General features: G+C 37.5%; 1 protein-coding gene across 1 annotated transcript in view; it reads right to left on the bottom strand.

Moving 5' to 3' along the window:
- The window catches only part of LOC148948631 (protein unc-13 homolog B-like), a 72,902-nt gene that overhangs the window by 43,556 nt on the left and 3,957 nt on the right, over positions 1-25,389 (bottom strand). Inside the window, exon 2 of the mRNA XM_089094983.1 lies at positions 15,993-16,159. Within this exon, the coding sequence (XP_088951109.1) occupies positions 15,993-16,159 (167 nt within the window). The remainder of the gene's footprint in view (positions 1-15,992; positions 16,160-25,389) is intronic.

The raw sequence follows: 25,389 nt of genomic DNA, 5'->3' as shown, positions 1-25,389 counted from the left end.
GTCATCCGCCAAGCACTGATTCCTCTTGGGGAAATAAATTTAATCCCATAAGCAAGGATTTTAGGATTTTCTAGATAAACCAACTTACTTCAATAATAGAGCAAAACGCTATGGCTCGTGTTGAATAAATAAAAAAAAGAAAAAAAAAGAAAAAAAGAAATACCCCTGGATTTTGTTCTCCTGTAAAGTGTAAGACCAATATTCTGTCAAGTAATAACAGTTTTGGTTCGCAATAACTCTAGTACGAGCACAGCACATATCCATATTGCTCTTTGCATTCATTATAAGGACATGTTGAAATTTATTTTATCAGCCTATTAATGCCCTATAAATGTACTTTAAACGTAGGTGAAGGAGTAGCCTAGGGCGTCAGAAAGAAACATCATGAGTGCGATGAGGAAACATAAGCGTATTTTACTAGAGAAAAACTTTTAAAATTTCTTTAAATATCCCATTTGTTGTCATTTGTGTTGACATTTATGAATGAATGTCGATTACACTTGAGGGGTACTAAAGTTGTTTCATTGGGAAAGGAGATTTGGAAAAGGTCATGTTATATATATAAAGAAGAACGTAAACAATAAATATTAGTTTGTTTTGGAGGAAGACGCCTTGAGACCCTTTCATATAACTAAACTCAACTTATTTTTTTTTTCAAATATACTTTTCATATTGTGGCTGTAATGATCTGAATTTTGATTCTTGGTGGAGTATAAAATTATATATTTTATATACTTATATAAAATTATATACTTGGTGGAGTATGATTCTTGGTACCTAATAAAAATAAAAAAAACAAGTTTTTTAAACTGAAAGTAAGGAGTGACATTAAAACTTAAAACGAACAGAAATTATTCCGTATATGAAAGGGGCTGTCCCCTCCTCAACGCCTCGCTCTTTGCGCTAAAGTTTGACTCTGTCTCACAACTTTATTTTTTAAAACAATAAAAAGTTTGACTTTCTCACAACTCTATTTTTTAAAACAATAAAAACTTTAGTGTAAAGAGCGAGGCGTTGAGGAAGGGACAGTCCCTTTCATTTATGGAATAATTTCTGTTCGTTTTAAGTTTTAATGTCGCTCCTTACTTTCAGTTAAAAAACTTGTTTTTTTTATTTAATTTCAGATCGTTTTTTAGTTAATGCAGCTTTTATTTGCATAAAAATTTTACTTTTCTTTTGCTAAATGGATGTCTTTACAAATTAACTTACGTAACTAACTTCTATATTCGTATATTTTTCTTCTGGCAAAAAATACAAAGTTGCAGATTTTTGCAGATATGAGCTTGAAACCTATGTAATAGGGTTTTCTGATACGCTGAATCTGACGGTGTGATTTTCATTAAAATTCTTTCACTTGTAGGGGATGTTTCCCCCTCTTTAAAAAATCGAGTAAATTTTCTCAGGCTCGTAGCCTTTGATGAGTAATACTAAACTTAATAAAATTTATATATTTAGAATCAGCATTATACACACATTCTTTTGATACATTTATTGACATCAAAATTTCATTTTTAAAAGTTTCGATTACTATTGAGCCGTATCACTTGTTTTTTTTTTATTACGTATATGTTATTACTTATATAAAGGGGTTCTCCCCTTAGTCAATACCACGCTCTTTACGTTAAAAGTTAAAAAAAAATTTGATTCACAAAACCCTGAATCACAAAGGCCGTTTAATTAGAATAGATAACTCTTTTGAAAGCACTAAAAAAAACTGTTGCGTAAAGAGCGAGGTATTGACTTGGGGGAGAACCCCCTCACATACGTTATAATTTCTGTTCGTTTTAAGTTCTAATATTCCTTCATACATTTCAGTTGAAAAAACTTGTTTTTTTTTATTTAATTTCTGATCGTTTTTTAAATAATGCTTGGAAATCCGGCGCCCCTTCATAGAAATGTCCCTTACCCCAAAGAAACATCCTCCACGGACAGATTCTCCAGAGTAATCCCCTCCTCTAGCCCCCCCCTCCAGAAAAAATCCTTCCTGAAAATGGTTGTATACTTCCCAATAACCAATAAATAATGCTGGCAAGTCCGGCGCCCCCTTCATGGCAATTTCCCTTCCCCCATGAAAACTTCCTTCATGGAAAGATCCTTCCATATAGCCCCCGACCCTCTCCTTCCCCCACCTACCAGAAAAAATCTCCTCTGAAAAAGTCTGTATACTTCCCAATAACCAATACTATATGTTAACATTGAGTAAAGTTCATAACTTTCAGCCCTCCCCCTGGGGACTTTGGGGGATCAAGTCATCCTAAAAGACATTTTTATCATATTTTCGACCATGTTGAACAAAATGGCTACCTCAAAATTTTGATGGGGTGACTTTGGGAAACAAATGAGCGTGGGAGGGGTCCTAGTTGCCTTTCATTTTTTTTGGTCACTTAAAAAGTGCACTGGAACTTTTAATTTACTTTCGAATAAGCCATCTCTCGATATTCTAGAACCACTGGGTCGATTCGATCACGCCTGGGAAAAAAAAAAAAAAAAAAAAAAAAAAAAAAAAAAAGCAACCGTGATCTTTCTTATGGCAAAAAATTGAAAATTACAAATTTTTTTAGATAGGAGCTTGAAACCTCTACAGTAGGGTTATCTGATACGCTGAATATGATGGTGTGATTTTCATTAAGGTTCTATAACTTTTAGGGGTCTTTCCCCCTTTTTTTCGAAAATCAGCCAAATTTTCTCAGGGACGTAACTTTTGATGGATAGCTCTAAACTTTATAAAAGTTATATATTTGAAATCAGCATTGAAATCTAATTCTATTGATGTATCTGTTGGTATCAAATAACCGTTTTCTATAGTTTCAGTTACCATTGAGCCAGGTCACTCCTTATTTACAGTTCATTACCACGAACTGCTTGATAAAAAATTAAATAGGCCTTCAAAAATGATTGATTTGCTTTGTAACTATTTAACATTCTTCATTCTTAGAAAAGTGTAAGAAAAGTTTATTTTCTTAAATGTCAAATCCTGATATTGTTTTCCAAGGAAACAAAATGACTTGCTTCAAAAAAAAACATTATAGGAGGTGCTTAATATAGTGAGAAAAAAATAATTAAGTTGAAACACCTTGTTTGTGGGGGGGGGGGAGAGAAAGCGACTTATCCGAGAGAATAATATTTGTACAAGTAAATTATCGTTTAATAAAACTGAGTTTTATATTAAGAACCATCATAGGCAGCGCAGTCGCGCTGCCAAGGTAAAGAACGATGTTGGCACAACGTATTATTTTTTTTTTCTGTTTTTTGTTTTCCATACCAGGGCACTGCGTATCGCAGGAGTTGTCGAAAAACTTCAAAAAGAGCTCATTCGATTGGAAATCGGAGTGGCTAGTGCCCTTTTTAATAGTCGAAAGTGATTGGAGGGCCCCTCCCCCCCCCCCGCCAATCATTCCCCCAAAAACATTGATTTCCAGATAGAAAATATATTTTTAAGGAGGACACTCCCCCACAACCCTCAGGGCAAGGGTTTCCAGTTATGCCCTGGGGGCATATAAGAACGATGTTGGCACAATGTATTATTTAATATATTTTTTTCCTTTAGAGCAGGGCACTTCGTATCAAAGAACTTATCGTAGAAACTTCGAAAAGGGCTCATTGAATTGGAAATTGGAGTGGCTTGTGCCCCATTTTAATAGTCGAAAGTGATTGGAAGGCGACTAACACCCCTTCCACGCCCACCATTTCCCGAAACCCATCTAATCAAAATTTTGAAATGGCCATTCTGTTCAGCGTAGTTGATTTCCATATAGAAACTATGTTTTTGAGGACACTCCCCCACAGCCTTCAGGGCAAGTGTTGTAAGTTATGCCCTGGGGGCGTATAAGGCTTTTATAAAAGGCGTTTTCGTAGACACTTCAAAAGAGGCTCATTCGATTGGAAATTCAAAGGGCTAATGCTCTTTTTCATAGTCAAAAATGATTGGAGGGCAACTAACCCCCCTGTCACGCCCATCTTTTCCCCAAACACATCCAATCAAAATTTGAGATAGCAATTTTATGCAGCGTAATTTTAAGTTCTGGAAATTAGGTCAGTGAGGATGACAACCTCCCCCCCCAGCCCTCAGGGCAAGGGTTGTAAGTTATGCCCTGGGGGCATATAAGGTTTTTGTGGAACGCGTTGTCGAAGAAACTTCAAAAAGGGTTCATTCGATTGGAAATTGAAATGGCTAGTGCCCTTTTTTATAGTCGAAAGTGATTGGAAGGCAACTAACACCCCTTCTACGCCCACCATTTCCCCAAACACATCCAATACAAATTTCGAGATAGCCAATTTGTCCCACGATGTTCAAAGTTCAGGAAATTATACCTTTGAGCAGGACAGTCCCCTCAATGTCTTGAGGGCAAGGGTTATAAGTTATGCCCTGGGGACATATAAGGTTTTTATTGAAATCTTTGTAGTAGAAACTTGAAAAATAGCTAATTTAATTGGAGATTCAAAGGGCTATTTCCCTTTTAATAGTCTAAAGTGATTGGAGGGCAACATACCCCCCTCTCACGCCCACCTTTTCCCCAAAGACATCCAATCAAAATTTTTAGATAGCCATTTTATTCAACGTAGTTGAAAGTTTTGGAAATTAGGTCTTTAAGGATGACAACCTCCCCCCTCACAGCCCTCAGGGCAAAGGCTGTAAGTTATGCCGTGGGGGCATATAAAGTTTCTACGAAAGCGTTGTCGTAGAAACTTCAAAAGGGCTCATTCAATTGGAAATTGAAAGGGCTAGTGCCTTTTTTAATAGTTGAAAGTGATTTGATAGCGACTAACGCCCACCATTTTCCCAAACACATCCAATCAATATTTTGAGATATCCATTTTGTTCAACGTAGTCGAAAGTTCTGGAAATTAGGTCTTTTAGGATGATAAACCCCTCAGAGCCCTCAGTGCAAGGGTTGTAAGCTATGCCCTGGGGGCATTATAAGGTTTATGTAGAAAGTTGTTGTAGAAATCATAGGCAGCACGACCGCGCTACCTAAGTAAAGAACGATGTTGGGACTATGCATTATTTATTTTTTTCCATACCAGGGCACTTCGTATCGAAAGAGTTGTCGTAGAAACTTCAAAACAGGCTCATTCGATTGGAAATCAGAGTGGCTAGTGCCCTTTTTAATAGTCGAAAGTGATTGGAGGGCAACTAGCCCCGCCCCCCCGCGCCCATCATTCCCCCAAACACATCCAATCAAAATTTATATATAGTCATTTTGTTCAGCGTAGTTGATTTCCAGATAGAAAATATGTCTTTGAGGAGGACACTCCCCCACAACCCTCAGGGCAAGGGTTTTAAGTTATACCCTGGGGGCATATAAGAACGATGTTGGCACAATGTTTATTTACTAATTTTTTCCTTTAGAGCAGGGCACTTCGTATCGAAGAAGTTGTCGTAGAGACTTCGAAAAGGGTTCATTCAATTGGAACTTGGAGTGGCTTGTGCTCTTTTTAATAGTCGAAAGTGATTGGAAGGTCACTAACACCCCTTTCGCGCCCACCATTTACCGAAACATATCCAATCAAAATTTTGAGAGAGCCATTTTGTTCAGCGTAGTTGATTTCCAGATTGAAATTATGTTTTTGAGGAGGACAATCCCACCAGAGCCCTCAGGGCAAGGGTTGTAAGTTATGCCCTGGGGGCATATAAGGTTTTTTTTTATAGAAGGCGTTGTCATAGAAACTTCAAAAAAGACTCATTCGATTGGAAATTAAAAGGGCTAGTGCCCTCTTTGATAGTAAAAAGTGATTGGAGGGGAACTAAACCTTTTTCCCAAACACATCTAATTAAAACTTTGAGATAGCCATTTTATTCAACGTAGTTTTAAGTTCTGGAAATAAGGTCTTTGAGGATGACAACGCCCCACAGCCCTCAGTGTAAGGGTTATAAATTATGCCCTGGGGGCATATAAGGTTTTTATAGAAAGCGTTGTCGTAGAAACTTCAAAAGGGCTCATCCGATTGGAATTTGAAATGGCTAGTGGCCTTTCTAATAGTCGAAAGTGACTGGAAAGCAACTAACACCCTGTACACGTCCACCATTTCCCCAAACACATCCAATGAAAATGTTGAGATAGCCATTTTGTTCCACGCAGTTCAAAGTTCAGGAAATTATACCTTTGAGCAGGACACTCCCCCCCAGTCTTCAGGGCAAGGGTAATAAGTTATGCCCTGGGGGCTTATAAGGTTTTTATTGAAATCTTTGTCGTAGAAACTTGAAAAAGGGCTCATTCGATTTGAAATTCAAAGGGCTAGTGCCCTTTTTAATATTCAAAAGTGATTTGAGGGCAACTAACCCCCTCTCACGCCCATTTTTTCCCGATACACACCCAATCCAAATTTTTAGATAGCCATTTTATTCAACGTAGTTGAAAGTTTTGGAAATTAGGTATTTAAGGATGACAACCCCCCCCCCCCCCACAGCCTTCAGGACAGGGGTTGTTAGTTATGCCCTGGGGCATATAAGGTTTTTTTGAAGGCCTTCTCATAGAAACTTCAAAAGGGCTCATTCAATTGTAAATTGAAAGGGCTAGTGCCTTTTTTAATAGTTGAAAGTGATCGGAGAGCGACTAACGGCCCTCTCACGCCCGCCATTTTCACAAACACATCCAATCAAAATTTTGAGATATCCATTTTGTTCAACGTAGTTGAAAGTTCTGGAAATTATATATTTAAGGATGACAAACCCCCCAGAGCCCCAAGGGCAAAGGTTCTAAGTTCTGCCCTGGGACATATAAGGTTTTTACAGATAGAGTTGGCGTAAAACTTCAAAAGGGGCTCATTTAATTGGAAATTGAGACGGCTTGTGCCCTTTTTAATAGTCAAAAGTTATTGGAGGGTAACTAACCCCCCTGTCACACCCACCATTCCTCCAAACACATCCAATCAAAATTTTCAGATAGCCATTTTGTTCAACGTAGTAGAAAGATTTTTATTGAAAGTTTTGTCGTAGAAACTTCAAAAGGGCTCATTTGATTGGAAATTGAAAGGGCTAGGGCCATTTTTAATAGTTGAAAGTGATTGGAGAGCGACTCCCCTCTCACGCCCACCATTTCCCCAAACACATCCAATTAAAATTTTGATATAGCCATTTTTTTTAACGTAGTTGAAAGTTCTGGAAATTAGGTCTTAGAGGATGACAACCACCCTAACAGACCTTAGATAAGGGTTGTAATTTATGCCCTGGGAGCATATAAGGTGTTTATAGAAAGTGTTGTCGTTTCAAAAAGGGGCTCATTCGATTGGCAATCGAAAGGCCTAGTGCCCTTTTTAATAGTGGAAAGTGATTGGAAGGCTTGCCATTTTTGTAGTAAAGATCGATGTGGGTATAATCTATTTTGTTGTTGTTGTTGTTGTTTAGACCAGGGCACTTCGTATCGAAGGAGTTGTCGTAGGAACTTCGAAAAGGGCTAATTCGATTGAAAATAGAAAGGGCTGATGTCCTTTTTAATAGTCGAAAGTGATTGGAGAGCAACTAATCCCCCTCCCACTCCCACCCTCCTACGCCCAAACTCCCATTTGCCCATTATGTTTAAAAACTAAAGGTTGCCTTACGATTAAATCAAAATGCACTGTGTTAATGACAATTCCGAATAAGTCATCTCAGCGGTATCCCAAGAATGACTGAGGATATTGTTTTTAAACTTTCTGCGCAACTTCTGCCCTAAAAACTTAACCAAATCAAAATAGCGCAAGTGTATCCAAGCTATCAAAGAAAGTAAACAGATTTTTTTGCGAATGGTATCAAGTTTTCCATTTCAGGTCAACTAGAGGAGGTATGAAACTAAATTAAACAGTACTGTTTGTGCCTAGATTTTTAAAAGGGTGTATGTTGTTAAAAATTGCTGAAAATTTTTCTCCAGAATACAAATAACAGGCCAAACTATAAAGTCTTAAAAACCAAAAGAATTAAAGTATTATTTTCTTTTTCCCTGAAAAGACTATGTCAATATAAAACGAACAGAAATTAATTAAAAAAACTTTTTCCACAAAATAATTTTTTCAAAGAAAAGTAAAGAACACCATTAAACAAAAAATTAGCAAAAATAAAATCAAATATTCTACCAAGCGTGAAATCTACCACAAATCAGCATCGATAAATAAACGAAACCCAAAACGAACAGAAATTGCAATAAATAACCGAGTCAAACTCAAAACGAGCAGAAATTAACATAAGTTGGGCGCAAAACCCCTATGCCTTCCCAAGGCCAGAACAAAATTTACACTTTACTGAAAAAAATACAAATGAATGTGCATTTTCACTTTAAAATACATATACTGATATTTAGTAATCAAAATGTTAATATTATTTAATTTATTAAAGTTATAAAAGTAAAAACATGGAAAAAGTGGAAAAAAGTTTTTTTAATTAATATTCTATAAAAGCAGTAGAAAGAACTTTCGGTGGTAGTTCTAGAACACTTAATATGCTATTAAATCTCTCAAGTTTTGACCAAGGCGAGAATAAGGGGGTCAATAAACCCACACTCCCCCTGGAGCTCTGTCAGGTACGATGTCCCTGGATCTTGTACCGTTGTACAAGATCCAAATACTTGGCACAATTCAATGGGCCGAGAGATATTAACCCCCCCCCCCTAGGTCAATCCTTTTACATATCTATGAGACCAGATATTTTTATAAGCTATTTGTTTCCTTTTTTACTTATTACAACATCATGTCATGAAACTTTATCGTGTTTTTGATAGCCAAGGGCATTACATTTTAAATGACATTTTTCTCTCAATAGGGGGGATCGAAGAAAGTGATTGAGGGAAATTCGTTCTTATAAATTTTCCATTTCTTCACTATAATTTTCCGTTGCCGCTGGCAACAGTGTCCAACAACTGATTGTCTTTAGAAGACACGCATTGAATTACAAAGTTTACAATAAAGAACCATTTAATTTGCTTTCTCTCTTCCTTCAGTAGACATGTAAATATTTGAGGAATGTCTCTGATAGAAATTATCTCAAGAAAAAGATTAATTTTCCTTAAAAAAATAATCACTAATAAAATATGATAAAATAAAACACAAAAAAAGCAGGCACAGCATTTAATTTTTAATCCTTCTTTTAAGAGGAAAGAGGCGAGGGCCAAAGGCTCATACACGTCCTTGACATAATGGACCATGCTGGAAAGAAATAGCTTTTACTGACTATTCGATAAATGTTTATGGAATTCTAAACCCGTTTAAATTTCATTGATGGGTAACCCTAAAGCATCTGTATCCCGCCAATTTTTGGGAATTGACCTATTGTCTTTTTTTAGAAAAAAAGTAGTTAGATAACTGCAAAAACTAAAAAATCCAACAATTGTAACAGAAAACAAAAAACATAAAATGAAAAACAGAAATAATCGGAACCCTGGACTAAAAGAAAAACGACCATTAGACTGAAAATAAACGAAAAAAAAAACAAAACACTATACTTCAATTGAGAGCGTGAACTAAAAACTACGTATTTGAACCGTATGCCTGTTAGATCGGAATCACTACCTGACGGATTGTATTTTTGGTCTTTCCCCCCTTCTAATTGGTTGATCATAAATTTTAATCTTTATAGCTACGCAATGTTTAAAGCAATATTAGTACAGTCAATCAACAAATTTAACCTCAAACAAATTGCAACAGTTTTGATTTTGGTACACCATTCGAACAGGAAAAATTTGTCTAAAACGTATAAAAATCGGCCAAAATCGACGAGGTGAAATCGACCATTTTTCTGATTTTCTTCTAAAATGACGACTTTTTGAAACAAATTAATTTGTACGTATAGAAAGACGGTAATAGGTAAATCCGGTACATAGATCACGAATATACACTTTGTTTTTGTTTTGAACGCTCAAGTTTTGTCGTCCCCCCCTCCCGTCCATAAATTAAGGGTCGATATAGGTCTGAGAGCAACATTACGTGAATTTAAATTCATACAGAAAAAAATTAGACTGCTAATGCAGAATAGAAGTCGTGTCCAAGTCAAACCCCCTACCCTCCACCCTAAACGTGACAACCCCAAATTCTTATAATCCAAAAAGCATCTTCTCACAACTAACTAAATCATTGATTTTAGTTTGAACAAAATATCACAGATAATTTGAAATTGCAAAAGGATTGGAGATTCATTACATTTATTTAATTAATCACATGTCTTACTCAATTTGGACCTGAGCATTAGAGATACCAGCTCCTTCGCAAGATTTACAAGTAATGTCACATTCAATGCCATTTCAATGACAGCTGCACAAGTCAGAACCACATGACCCTTTACGGCCACTCTTCCCGATGATGAAAATTGTCTTTGGTACTTTTTAAAGATCAGGGAGGATAGGGTACAGCATGCTGTTCTGGAGTCTCCATCCCCAATTCCCAGGACCAAGGGAGGGCTGTGATCCCAATGCAATTTTGTATTTGAAGATAGGTTCGGAAACAGTGAAATTTCGCTGCTGCTAAAGTTGGAGATAGATCTTGGGGATGGAAGAAATTTGTAGATGTTGCTATTATCTGCTGAAATACTCGGCGTCGGTAACTGTCAAGATTGTCAGTAGATTTTCCACTGTACAATATAGGAAGTGCATTCTCTCCCACTGCTTTAATCTCTTCATTCGAAGTATCAATTCGAGAAAACGTTGATCCATTTTCCCTAAACTGTTCACTGTCTCTCAGCCATTTAAGCGCAACCCCTTTTCCCAGTCCATGTAGACGGGAATTTGTGTTACAGCCAGGAATTGTATGAGCAAAAGGAAGCAGTTTGCAGGTTTAAGTCCCAATCTTCTTAACAATGGCTTTGATGTCCCAAGTTGCACCTAAAGTGGTTACCTTAGGCTCGTTGTGCAGGTAGACCTTGTGGTGCTCAGGAATACAATGATAAAGTAACAGCACCAACAAGTTGGTATCGTCACCGATAACAAAAGTGTCCCAAGTCTTCGGACACTCATCTGCTGTAAGCACAATAAGCAAGTCAACATCAGCTTTAGCTTGGATGGTTCTAAGACCTTTGCTTCGTCAATAATCAGAAAGTGCATTGACGAAACGGGCTTTATTCTTTTTGCACCAAAGAAACTCCTCATTTTGGTTATCAGTCTCATTTCTGGGCTAATCGGTACTTCCTCTCCAGTGACACGATTTTGCTTAAGATGAGTAATATCACTTGTCAAAGCAGTAATGACGTAGCCATCAAAGACAATAATGGTGTCTGGATATTTGGCCAAAACGTAGTTCCAGTATCGGTCTAAGATCTCTGAATATGTTTCTTTCTTCAACCAGGGAATCCTGTGAAGCAAATCGCCCCCGTCTAAGATATATGTGCCAATCAGACCAAGATTTTCCCCAATAGTATCAATTTCTGAAAGTCATTTGATAGATTTTGCTAGCTCTGGTTTATTAGGCTTTCGGAACGTACCAGAATAATTAAAAAGCGAAGCGGGATAAGAGTAAAGTTCATATTCAAATGAAGATTCTTCGTCCATATTCAGTCTTTTGGATACAGTTAGAAGACGCTGATACAGCAATGAATACAGCAAATGATACAGCAATGGTGAATTTCTTCCCCATGTTTTGCATTGCCGTCGGAAAGACATGCCTGATCCCTCAATTTGAACAAATGCTTCTTCAAATATTTCCCTACCATTCCGTCAAGAATGGTACTTTACAGATCATAGAGCCTTTTTGGGATCTGTGATTGTGTTATCGAGTTGTGATTTTATTTGTGTTGAAATAAATTGTCTAAACTGTCTAATTATCAAGAATCTTCTTCCAAACCTCCACTGCTTTGCCGGCGTTCATATTTTCTGCAGCAGTCATCCCAGTAGCAAGGCTTCGAAGCAACTGCGGACCACCCTCAAAAGGAGACGACTGCTTGAAAAATTCAATAAATGTTTGTGTGTCTTGGTAGTGCCTCTGCTGCCTTGAAATACCAGACTCTTTTTGTTGGCCGCTTGTGCGATATGAAACATCCGTCATTTCTTGCATCAAAGACTAACTTGAGTACAGACTGGACGTCCCATTACCCACTAAAGTCTCTGTACTTCCGTCATTCCTCTACCTCTCGTCAATCCAGTTGTTGTTTTTAGACTGCGGCTTTCGCAACGTGCAAGCCCTTTTTGAAAGACTGGAAAAGTGTTGGGCTTGTGTGTTCAAGTCTATTTATCTGCTGGAGGTGCAGCCTTGCTGACTTCATTTAGTTGTCGTGACCAGCTGCTTCGAGGTAAAGGAGCATGTCGGAAATTTAATCCATTGACCTGTACGTTCATCTCTGACGATATTTCGAAGAAAGGCCACCATATAATGAAATGCATCCACAGTTTTACTTTTCGAGTCTCGTGACTTCGCTCTGATTTAAGAGCCAACAAAGAAGGTTTGACTTTCATGAGGCTTGAAGACTAGGAGATATGTTCAAGAGAATTCGTCCATCCATTACTTTCTCATGTTGGTCTTTGATTTCACTTAGCTCAACCGTATTCAATGCAAGTTCTGCATTCATTTCAAGTTCTGCATCTGAATCCTCTTCTACAAGTTACTTTGTCAGAATCGAGTGAAGTGTTGCCTCTACAATGGTAAGAGCTCGTATTGCTCGAGAAATAGTATTACCACTTAGAACATGAGGAACTGTATCAGAAGTGACCATCGGTTCAAAGACTTCTTTCAGTCCAGAACTATTCATCAAAATCCAATAGCGCCGGCAAAACTCTTGAGGGTGTAGAATCCTCCAAGTCTAACCACTGCTTTTGCAACACTACTTCCAGGTCCTCCTGCAGCAACAATCTTCATGAACTTCCACCACAACGGCTAGTCAAAGGTTACGATAAAGGTCAAATGTGCCAGAAAAAATTGACCTACCCAAAGTGGTTTTTCCAGTTTTACTTTTGAAAGGATCAATCAACTAAACTAGGAATTAATCCTTGAGACCTAAGGGTCAGACGGCACTCTTTTTAAATTTTATAGAATTTTTCACCAGATGGTGTCTGAGTAATTGGGAGTGTCCCGTTCAACCCCGACCTCTCCTATGTAAAACCAGATTTCATATGCATTAGAAGCTGATTGCTTTAGAGTATGAATAATACCAATCTCTTCAGACGCTTTTGACAGATTCACAAAACATTATTGTCATGCCGTTCGTATATTTATAAAGTTACAGTTATCCCCCGTACATCACAATCATTCTAGTAGAGATACAGCATTTATTTACAATAAAATGTATCCTTACTTTAGATGGCTCACAGTAAAACATATCCATCATATCCTTGCATTATTTAGCTATGCTCTGATTTCAGCTTGGCAAAACCTACTTTGGATCTTGAATGTAACTAAAAAGTTAACTAGAAGCCAAAATTGATCAGTAAGCGGCCTGCTTATAATTTCTTTCAAACTCGAATGTTGGCAAAATGGGTCAGCTTGTTCTTGCGCATCCCCGTATTTATTGAATAATTTCTCACCAAGAGCGTTGAAGAATATTGAAGATTCCGGGGGGGGGGGGGGGTGGGCTGAATATGCAAGATACTAGGAAGCAACTTTTTCCTAGCATTTCGGCGTAGGATGTGTAAATTTTCTCTGCGTGGATGCGGCCTCTTGGATGAAGTTTCCTCCGTGGATGAAGCGTATATTAATATCCAACGTATATTAATATACGCTTCATCTCGTGTGTGTGTTGGGGGAGGGGCAAAAATCTCAGGGATGGTAAAAATACATAACTAAATTCATATTCGTCATCTATGTACCAGATTTTCCTATCAACGACTTTTTAAAAGTGCAAGTTAATTTTCTTAAGTCGCTATTTCAATTTCACCTCTCCCAATTTTGGCCGATTTTTATATGTTGAATAAATTTTTTTTCCGGTTCGAATGACACCCAAATCAAAACTCTTGCAATTTGTTTAAGGTAGCCCCTAAAATTAGTTTAGATTGACCATATTATATAATATGAACGGGATTCATCAATGAATCTGTAGACATCTGTTATTTTGATTTTATCACCCTTTGTAACTGTAATGAGGCCCGGGGGTAAAAGTGGTTGAATAGAAAAACACCAAGACGTTCCAGCCAAACTTTTAACACAGAAGTATTTACAAATCATCATTTAAAAGACAATATTTTGCTTTACATATATTCCCTTGAGCAAAACAATATTCGGAGATTGTTTCTTTATATCCTAGCTTTCATCAAAATTTGTTCTGCATTTAAAGAACCCTTCTTCAAAGGAAGGGATCTTTGCATGCTTTATCAGTATATGTCAACAGATGTAAATGTTCAGTTCTAAACACAGCATGAACAAGGCATAGAAAGGAACGAAAAGCACTTGAAAGAAGAAAACAAACTGCACAGGAGATCTGGCTATAAAATCAGTGGATGCGTTCAGTCCTAAATCTGATATTAGAAGGAAGAAAATCGGAAAAAAATTCCAAAATACATAAACTACAACCAAACATACATGAACTAAAAGTCCCATGGAATGTAGAAACGGGGTGGCTATAAAAAACGCAAGGATTAAGAACCGAAGTTGTTGAATTTTTGAAAGATTCTAATATTCTAGAAATAAAAAATGAAGCTACAATAACACTTTAAATAATGAAAAACTCTAAAAATAGAAAAAAAACTTTTCGTTAAAGCAAAATCGTCAAAAAGGCACACAGAATTAGTTAAGAAATGCACATTACAAACAATTATGCAAAATATTGTAAGTATGGCAAAATTATGGAAAATTTTGCAATTATGGCGATATTTTATGAGAATGAGTAAAAAATATCCGACTCCTGCGTTTGTGCATGACAGCTGTGCAGCCTTTACTATTTTTAAAAAAGTATTTTAAAATTCTAAAAACCTTATAACAATCTCTACTCACATTCATATCTCTTAGAACATCCAAATTCCGCTTACTTAAACAGCCAATTTCGAGTTGGTCCTTTAGTTGTGTGTCATGTAATATGTAATATCTTTCCTGATTCAGCTCGAGAATAGCAATCTTTTGACACCTTCGAAAGATTTACACAATTTTTCTTGGGTTTCTGTACAAATTTTGGTTTGTTATTACTTATCATACCTTTCCTCTATGAGCTTTAAAATTTTCGGCTTTCATTAGAGACGGTCTAGTTTTCGCTGAGTGATCAGAATAAAGTCTTATAAGTTGCTGAAATGTTACCCACTATCTCTCTATCTCTCTCTTCCTCTCGATTTGTCTCTTATTTGTTTATGAGTTAGTACTTAAATAATATGTGTATATTACCATTACATTACATGCTAAAGAGCCTTTGGGGACCACTGCCTTGTATTTGTTGTCTGATTTTTCTTTTTGTTTTGTGAATATACCTTTTCACAAAAGGTACAATAAGGTGAATATACCTTTTCACACAAGGATTACAATAAGCTGTGACGTATAAAAATTTCTTTCAGTCAATGAAGTCTTTGTATTACACGGGCTATCTTCCTAATTCAGGTCTCTGTCAAAGGAATCAAATGTTTCATCTTACCGTGATGGCACATTTTTGGGCCTTTCGACCGTTTTAATTAAAATGGCTCTATTTAATTTTGATTAGGCGCTTCGTGCGGGCGTGAAGGTGCCCGGGGCACGTGAAGCATTGAAGGGGAACTAAGTTACCTTCCAACGAGTTTAGGCCCTTAAAATACTAGGACTCTCAATTTGAGGTCGTTTGATCACACTCTAAAGGTTCTATGATTTTGTTTTCCATCCCTTTCCATTGCTTTCGCAAAGTCAGCACTAATGTGTTAATTACGATATGGAAAGTCAATGTTCTTTCAAACATTTTTTAAAGGACGTTGTTACAGCCATGATGACCAGGAGCCAATATTTTCAGACGCCGTCTCCAATTCTTAAGCTCTACAAAAAGGTTTAGCAGGTCCTGTGTAGCTGATCGAAAGCGACCACGCTAGAAAAAGAAGTTAAAAAAAAGAATGACCTATATCATATTTATTTAACAGTTAGTTCTAAGACCATAGGCCTAAAAAAGATTTTACCAGCACATCAAACATCAACCAGTGATATCAGCCAAAAGTATGCAATGTTACCTTTTTGCAAACATTTGTGCAAGCTCATCAAGAACGTCATTAAGGCTTTTTTGGAGGTCCTTTAATATATTAGCAGCGTCTTCTTCGAGGCTGTTTCCACCCATCTGTTCAAACATTTTCTCCAATTGCACTCTCAGCTGCTGAATATTGTTCATTAAAGTACAGGCCTGAAAAAACGTTGATTACAGAAACATAGATCAATAGAGCTAAAATGGAAAGGGGAGAACTGACATTGTCTTCTTCCTTTCGTCGCAGACTTTAGGCAATATATATCCTAAGTAAGCAATGTGTAACCACATTGTTGTAGCAGCAGCTGTTGCAACATGGAAAAGAGTGATGACATACTGCTCTTAGTAAATGAAATTTAAGTTTCCCATTTCAGCCAGAAAGATGTAGTAGAAAGTAAATAGAGGAAATCAAACGGTCGATTATTATACTTCGATGTAAAAAAAAAGCTTTTCTTGTTTGAACTTTAGTCTCCTTAACTTAAGGATGTATGTTCCATCCTTTTCCGATCTTTTTCCTGCTTCAAAGAGTCATTATGCTGTCAAAAGAATCTCGTGATATTTTGAAAATGAATCCGTTTGTTTTGGATGTAAAATATAACATTTTGAACTTAGTAAGCATTTCATCTTGTAAGCGTCCTGTTGGGTAATAACGTTCTTCATGAGCATTGTGCTGACATTCTAATTGTCTCATCGTAGTCGCAAACGCATCGGAAACTCCGATGAGGCATTTGCTGACTTTCAGTCACAAGACGGAAGGTTCTCCATCAGTTATGACATATTTTTTTTAAACTAGTTTTACTGTTTTTTTTTGTTTAACCGATAAGTTTGTTTATGAATCTTCAAAAACCCAAACCATCGTATATTGTCAATACTTTTTACAGCAAAATGAATCTTGAATTCAAATTTTGTTTTTTTTTGTTGTAAAAAGAATTATTTATAACTCGTCATTTGGTTATTTGGTTTGGGACGTGGGCTAATGGTTTAACTCCGTAAGCTCAGGACGGGAGGCGTCAGATGATTTGCCCCCAACAACGCAATGCACTCCCGGCTGAAGGCAGAAAATAAGGATATCAGTACCTGCGCTACGCAGACTATTGGTCAGCATGCGAGAAAGTAAGTAAGTAACGTCATGTTGTACAAACCCTTTCACTTTTGTCACATCGTTTTAACATAATTGTTACAACTGTAGGAGCCACGGCCCATCAAGGAGGCACACTTGTGCCTCTATAAAGAGGCGACCCACCACAATGTTAAGCGATTTCAGGTCCTAGAGGTCGCAGAGAGACGGCGGTAATTGCATTTTGTAGCCCAAGCTCAAACTAAGAAACTTGCAAAATTTCATCCTCCTCCGACTTTATCTTCATGGGGTAAACTGGGCCGGAAGTTTGGACCCTCCCACCACAGCCCCCCTTTAACGTTGTCAGAGGCTGTGCCCTCCTCAACGCCTCGCTCTTTACGCTAAAGTTTTTATTGTTTAAAAAAAGAGTTGTGAGAAAGTCAAACTTTAGCGTAAAGAGCGAGGCGTTGAGGAGGGCACAGCCTCTTTCATATACGGAATAATTTCTGTTCTTTTTAAGTTTTAATGTCGCTCCTTACTTTCAGTTTAAAGAAATTTTTTTTTATATTTAAAGGCTGCGAAAGCGGGGGGTTTGGGGGTGGTAGCCCCCCAACTGTGCCTCCTAATCCCTGTACGTTTTAAGGTTCGACCTTGTAACTCAGCCTCTTTAACTCTTTAGAAAACGTAGTTTTTTTCAAATAATAATAAAAAAAACTTTTTGAAGGAGCTCTATGCTGATGAAAATTCTTTAGTCAATACTTATTTGGAAATGCAAAGGTGACTGGATCCTACTTTAAAATGTTTTATAATCAAAGAAATTTTTTTTAGCATTACAAAAAGGGATGCTGAACACCTTTCAAATGGCTTCTGATCGACAAAAGTACTAAGTTGGAATAGCCATAGCTATAAACCCATAGCCGAAGATTCACAGTTCCCCATTTCAAAATTCACAAAAAGTGTTATATAGCACTGAAGCGTCTCAATTTTTTTCTTTTTTCTATTTTTCCCTTTTTATTATTGGCCTGCTTGATGGTCACGGAACAGTACTTAGGAGCATATTTGATACAATAATTTTCTGCCTTTGTTATTTTCATAAAAATAGACTGACAGCACTGGAGAAGAGCAAGTTGTCTTGACGTTGACAATACTTTTTCACCATTTTTCATTTAGTTTTCATTTATTCACCAGCAATAACAGCCTACTGAATGGTCGAAAAATGGTCATTAGGTTCTCATAACGCCTTTTTACAGCCTGGATATAAGCGATGTCTTGATTTAGTTCAGCACCCCCCTCGAAATTTCCCGAAAATTTCAACTACATACTCTTAACTGTTACTGAGATACTACACACACCTCCCTTTTCCTTTATAAAACATATGGTTAAACAATTTTCAAATTACATCGTTTATGAAACGCACCCCAGAACCGGTCAGGGTCATGTCTGGGTCCAGTTTTTCCAAGCATAGATCCCACTGTACTACTACAGGACTTAAAAAACCCACGACCTCCTCATTCCCAGAACCATATTTATTTTGCGACTAATTTGAACAAAATGGAAAGGAAGCTGGTTGCCCTCCAAACACTCTTGATTCTAAAAAGGGCACTAGAACTTTCAATCTCTAATCTAATGAGCTCCTTTCGAAGTTCTAAGACCATCTGCTCCATAAGAAGTAGTGACTATTCTTTACTACCGGCAACGCAAGAGCGTTTCTTCGTTGCTTCTGATTTAAATTAAATATTTAAATCAAGACAAACATCAGAGGAGATATGACACACTTAACTGCTTATATCCAAGTAAAATTATTGGTTTTACATCATAGGCAGTACAACAACGCTGCTTAAGTAAATAGCAATACGGCTTCAATATATTATTGTTTTTTACACCCACCACTTCATATGGAAGCAGTTGTTGTAGAAAGCTCCGAGAGGACTCATTTGGTTGAAAATTGAAAATTCTAGTGTCCTCTATAAGATTCAAAATAAGGATTGGACCTTTATGTAACTATATAGGCTATATATTTGTCTTTATATAGCACGGTTCTAGCTAAGGTACATAAATATTACATAATCGCTTATCTAAGATCATTTAGATGATAAACATGCATAATTTAGCTGCACTGAGTAGCTATTAGATGCCTCTACTTTCATCAGTCCATTGCATAGAGAGAGTTCTAATGCTTAGAAATGATTTATTCCATAGATAAGCACGGTGCGATTATTTTTATTTCAGCAATGAAAATAACTACTTTATTCTGAATAGAACACGTTTAATTTTTAAAGGTACAATCACTACATTTAACATAGCTATAATTCAAGCATTGCTCATGTTCATTACGAAATATTCCAACGTCCATAAGAGTTTTTCAGCCTTCTAAAACTTAACTGCTTAAAATCTTCCTCATCGAACAAGACAAAGACATTAGAAAAATGTATGAAATGACGACAATCAGTTCCTAAGTTTTACATAAAAATGAATGTCCCAATAAAAGCCATAAATCTGAGACATGCTCTATAGTTATCCGGCCTTTAGTGGATCGTTAAACTTTCTAAAGCAATTTCCAAGAGAAATCCCTTTGGAAAACTCCAAGAGAAAAGGAAAATGGGAGCTCTTCAAACGAAGATATTAGGCTGCTTAACTAATGAAATTTCAGACATACGATTGTCATTAAAATTGATAACTCAAATAATTTTAAAAGAAGCTCAAAAACCAGGTCAGAAACTTCATGAAAGAAAAAGTAGAGTATACCGATCTGAAAGGTCTGTACACGGATACATAGTCAAAGCTGAGGAGATATTATATAGACAAATAGAGAGAGGGAGGCTGAGAGAGAGAGGGGGGGGGGGGGCGGGAAAGGGGAGAGAAAGACAAGACAAAATTAGAAGAAGGAGAAAAAAAATAGCTTTACAAGTTCGACCAACGCCAGTATTATTTGGAACAGAAAGTTTCAAAATTACAACACTGAATAGCTACAATTCATAGTAGATAATGCACATGTACAGTTATGCTTAAAAGACTATCTAAAAATGGTTTGTTTTTTTTTTGTCAGTTTTGCGTGAAAGAATGCGCAATGGGAGAATGAGACAAGTGTAGATATCCAAACTGTCAAAGGATTTCACCTAAGTAAAACTATTTTGTTCATTTTTTTATGTATTCAATCAGTGAGGACAGCTTTGGTACAAAAATAGCCTAATTACTGAGCTTTTAGAAGCCAATTTTCCACATTTTTACAGACTTTTTTTCATTAAGCACAATATTACAACCGAAAATATTAAAGCACTTATCAGATGGGCTTATAATATCCTATGGCCGAAAAATCGAAACAGAAAATGGCTTTTAAGTAGAAGTGACCCTAAAGGCCCCACGCGACACCCCTGCTGCCACCTATAACTTTTTTGCACTCCAAAAATGGGCATAGCCTCCCCAGGCAGAAAGATTGCGTAATCAGTCAATGACCTCTTTTTCCAATGTGTCAACAACAACCACATCGACCTTGACATTCGCTAAGAGCGTGCACTTACAACAACAACAACATCGACCTTGGAACACCTGTGCTGTCGACCTCAATTCACCTATCGTGAATCAATAATTCCCCTTAGGAACAACAAATTAATTCCCCTTTCTTGACAGATCAATCAACCAATGACATCATCTGTCAGACTTTAAAAATTTTCACATAGAAACGATTCTCCAGGAATAGATCCATCTCATTAATGTCTTTGCCTCGGAAACAACGCTTTTGGTCGAACTCCAAAGGATATTAATAGCCAAAGGCCATGGAAACAATTCTCCAAGAAGCATCTTAGCGATGAATTGTTTTAGCGCGGGAATCAGGTTTCTTATTAATTTGAAATGTATTAGCGCAGAGATGCCAAAAACAAAAGGAACACGCTGAATTACGTTTAGGGATTATTTGGGCGAAACTGTTTTAGACAGGTTATGGAACTATTTCGGCGAAACAGTTAGAGACATTTTAAAAGATGATTTTTGAAGAGATTTTAGAAGAGAATTTAATGGTGAAACTCTGTGGTCGTTATAATACACAAGTTTCATTTGAACAGTGTTGTGAGGTCCTCTAACCCAACCCCAAAGGGTTCCAATCCTCCTACCCCCACCCCGACGGACGCCCCCGGGGCGCCAAGGCCCCCCCCGCGCCCCAAGGGCCCCCCGCGCCCCCAAAGGCCCACCCCGACCCCCAAAGGTCCTCCCCGGGCCCCCCAAAGGCCCATCGAGCTCCCAAAGGACCAACGGGGTCCCAAAGGTCCTCCACCGGTCCCCAAATGTCCCCCAGGCCCCCAACTGCCCCCCGGACCCCTAAAGGCCCTCCCTGTGCCCCAAAGGCCCTCCCTGTGCCCCAAGGGCCCTCCCCCGGTCCTCAACGGTCCCCCGGACCAGAGACGCGCCACCAGGATGCGCCGTGGGCCAGGAAAGCGCCGCAGGATGTGCCGCAGGGAGGCGCCACGGGTCCGGAAAGCGCCGCAGGGAGGCACCGCAGGAAAGCGCCGCAGGATGCGCCGCAGGGATGCGTCGCAAAAAAAGTCAACTAAACAGTAAAAATTTCGAACGTTGATCACCCACCCGCCCTCCTCAGACCCCAACGGCCCTACCCAAGTCTCCAAAGGTTCCCCCGCGCTCCCACCTGACGCACGGCCCTCCCGGCAAACCCCGGCCCTCACAGATGCTACCCACGACCTCGTCTTTCATTGATGTGGTGGTCGAGTACCCTCTGAGGTGGGATGTGTAGTTTGCTACGTCAGGCTTTTCTGAGCTAAAGTTTCCTAGAATTTCATAGGTGAATGCTGTCTGAAACCAATAGTTTGGGAGGAGTAGTTTGCTATTTCAGGCTTTTATGAGCTAGGTTTCTTAGCCTTTCGTTGGTGTGTGTTGACTGAAACATATGATTTGGGATATTTAGTTTGCTATTTTTGACTTTTCTGAGGTGGATTTCTTAGTCTTTCATAGTTGTGTGGTGTCTGAAACCGATTATTTTGGATTTGTAGATTGATACTTTATACTTTTATTATATTTTTTTAGTATAATTTATTATTAATTAGATGTATGAACATTATGTTATTGGATTTATATTTATATAGTTATGTATAGTATGTGATCAGTTTATCTATTCTTTAGTATGTGAAAGTTTTCTGATAACATTAGTTTGGTATGAGTAGTTTGCTATTTTTGACTTTTCTGAGCTAGGTTTCTTAGTCTTTCGTTGGTGTGTGTTGACTGAAACCGATGATTTGGGATATGTAGTTTGCTATTTTTGACTTTTCTAAGCTGGATTTCTTAGTCTTTCATAGGTGTTTGGTGTCTGAAACCTATAGTTTGGGGTGACTAGTTTGCTATTTTTGACTTTTCTGAGCTAGGTTTCTTAGCCGTTCATAGGTGACTCTTGTCTGAAACCTATGATTTGGGATATGTAATTTGCTATTTCCGCCTTTTCATAACCGGATTTCTTAGTCTTTCGTAGGTGTGTGGTGTCTGAAACCTATGATTTGGGATGTGTGGGTTGCTATTTCATTAACTTGTCTGAGCTGGATTTCTTAGCCTTTCGTAGGTGTGTGTTGACTGAAACCTCTGATTTGGGGTTGTTAATTTGCTATTTTTGACTTTTCTGAGCTAGATTTCTTAGCCTATCATATGTGTGTCCTTTCAGAAAATTATGATTTGGGAGGTGTAGTTTGCTGTTTGGACTTTTCAGAGCTAGTATTCTTAGTCACTCATATGTGTTTGTTGTCTGAAACTTCGGGTTTGGGATGAATAGTTGTATATTTCAGACTTTTCTGAGCTAAGGTTTCTTAGTATTTCGTAGGTGAATGCTGTCTGAAACTTATGATTTGGGATATGTAAATTACTATTTCGGTTTTTTCTGAGTTGGATTTCTTAGTCTTTCATAGGTGTGTAGTGTCTGAAACCTAAGATTTGGGATGTGTAGTTTGCTATTTTCGACTTTTCTGAGCTAGGTTTCTTAGCCTTTCATAGGTATGTGTTGTCAGAACAGTATGATTTGGGATGTGTAGTTTTCTTTTTCTTGCTTTTCTGTGCTTATTTTGCCTAGTATTTCTTAGGTGATTGTTGTCTTAAACCTATTGTTTGTGATGAGTATTTTGCTATTTTTGACTTTTCTGAGCTATGTTGCTTAGTCTTTTGTTGATGTGTGTTGTCTGAAACCTTTGATTTGAGATGTGTAGTTTGCTATTTTTGTCTTTTCTGAGATGGATTTCTTAGTCTTTTCATAGGTGTGTGTTGTCTGAAACCTATGATTTGGGATGGGTGGATTGCTACTTTTGACTTTTCTGAGCTGGATTTCTTAGCCTTTCATAGCTGTTTGTTGTCATAAAACTATAGTTTGGGATGACTAGTTTGTTATTTTTTACTTTTCTGAGATAGTTTTCTTAGACGTTCGTAGGTGAGTGTTGTCTGAAACCTATGATTTGGAATATGTAAATTGCTATTTATGACTTTTCATAACCGGATTTCTTAGTCTTTTGTAGGTGTGTGATGCCTGAAACCTCTGATTCGGGGGTGTGTGAGTTGCTATTTTTTTAATTTTCTGAGGAGGATTTCATAGCCATTCTTAGGTGTGTGTTGACTGAAACCTATGATTTGGGGTGGTTAATTTGCTATTTTTGACTTTTCTGAGCTAGATTTCTTAGCCTATCATATGTGTGTCCTTTCAGAAAACTATGATTTGGGATGTGTAGTTTGCTATTTTTGACTTTTCTGAGCTGGGTTTCATAGCCGTTCATAGGTGTGTGTTGTCTGAACCTTATGATTTGGGAAGTTTAGTTTACTATTTCAGGCTTTTCTGAGCTAATGTTTCCTAGGATTTTGTGGGTGAATGTTGTCTGAAACCTGTAGTTTGGGATGAGTACTTTGTTATTTTTGACCTTTCTGAGCTAGGTTTCTTAGTCTGTTATTGGGGTGTGTAGAGTGAAACCTATGATTTGGGATATGTAGTTTGCTATATTTGACTTTTCTGAACTGCATTTATTTGCCTTTCATAGGTGTGTGTTGACTGAAACCTAAGATTGGGATGAGTGGTTTGCTATTTTTGTCTTTTCTGAGCTAGATTTCTTAGCCGTTCATAGGTGTGTGTTGTCTGAAACTTATGATTTGGGATGTGTAGTTTGCTATTTGAACTTTTCAGAGCTATGATTCTTAGTCTGTCATAGGCGTTTGTTGTCTGAAACTTCTAGTTTGGGATGAGTAGTTTCGATATTTCAGGCTTTTCTGAGCTAAGGTTTCTTAGTCTTTCATAGGTGAATGATGTCTGAAACCTATGATTTGGGATATGTAAATTACTATTTCGGGCTTTTCTGAGTGGGATTTCTTAGTCTTTCATAGGTGTGTGTTGTCTGAAACCTATGATTTGGGATGGGTGGATTGCTACTTTTGACTTTTCTGAGCCGAATTTCTTAGCCTTTCATAGGTGTTGGTTGTCTGAAACCTATAGTTTGGGATGACTAGTTTGCTATTTTTGACTTTTCTGAGCTAGGTTTCTTAGCCGTTCATAGGTGAGTGATGTCTGAAACATATGATTTGGGGTATTTAAATTACTTCTTTTGTCTTTTCTAAGATAGATATCTTAGTCTTTCTTTGTTGTGTGTTGTCTGAAATCTATTACTAGTGATGGGTGGATTGATACTTTTGACTGTTTTGAGCTGAATTTCTTATACTTTCATAGGTGTTTGTTGTCTAAAACCTATAGTTTGGGATGACTAGTTTGCTATTTTTGACTTTTCTGAGCTATATTTCTTAGCCGTTCATAGGTGTGTCCTTTCAGAAAATTATGATTTGGGATATGTAAATTACTATTTCGGGCTTTTATGAGTTAGATTTCTTAGTCTTTCATAGTTAGGTGGTGTCTGGAACCTATGATTTGGAATGTGTGGGTTGTTATTTTTTTACTTTTATGAGCTGGATTTCTTAGCCGATCATAGGTAAGTGCTGTCTGAAACCTATGATTTGGGATGGTTAATTTGCGATTTCCGGCTTTTCTAAGCTAGATTTCATAGGCATTCGTTGGTGTGTGTTGTCAGAAAATTATGATTTGGGATGTGTAGTTTGCTTTTTGAACTTTTCAGAGCTAGGATTCTTGGTCCATCACACGTGTTTGTTGTCTGAAATCAATAGTTTGTAATGAGTAGTTTGCTATTTCAGGCTCTTCTGAGCTAGATTTCTTAGCCACTCATAGGAGTGTGTTGTCTGAAAATTAGGATTTGGGATATGTAAATTACGTTTTCGGGCTTTTCTGAGTTGGACACTTCTAAATTTTTCCACACACAAAATCTTACACACACACAAGTCAAAACTTACACACACAAAAGCT

The sequence above is a fragment of the Artemia sp. Qi Xiang Cuo genome, chromosome 9 (genome assembly GCF_049724085.1).
Source record: "Artemia sp. Qi Xiang Cuo chromosome 9, ASM4972408v1, whole genome shotgun sequence".
In the NCBI taxonomy this organism is placed as follows: domain Eukaryota; kingdom Metazoa; phylum Arthropoda; class Branchiopoda; order Anostraca; family Artemiidae; genus Artemia; species Artemia sp. Qi Xiang Cuo.
Note: the sequence above shows the minus strand (reverse complement) of the source record. Positions and strands in the feature narration are given on the sequence as shown.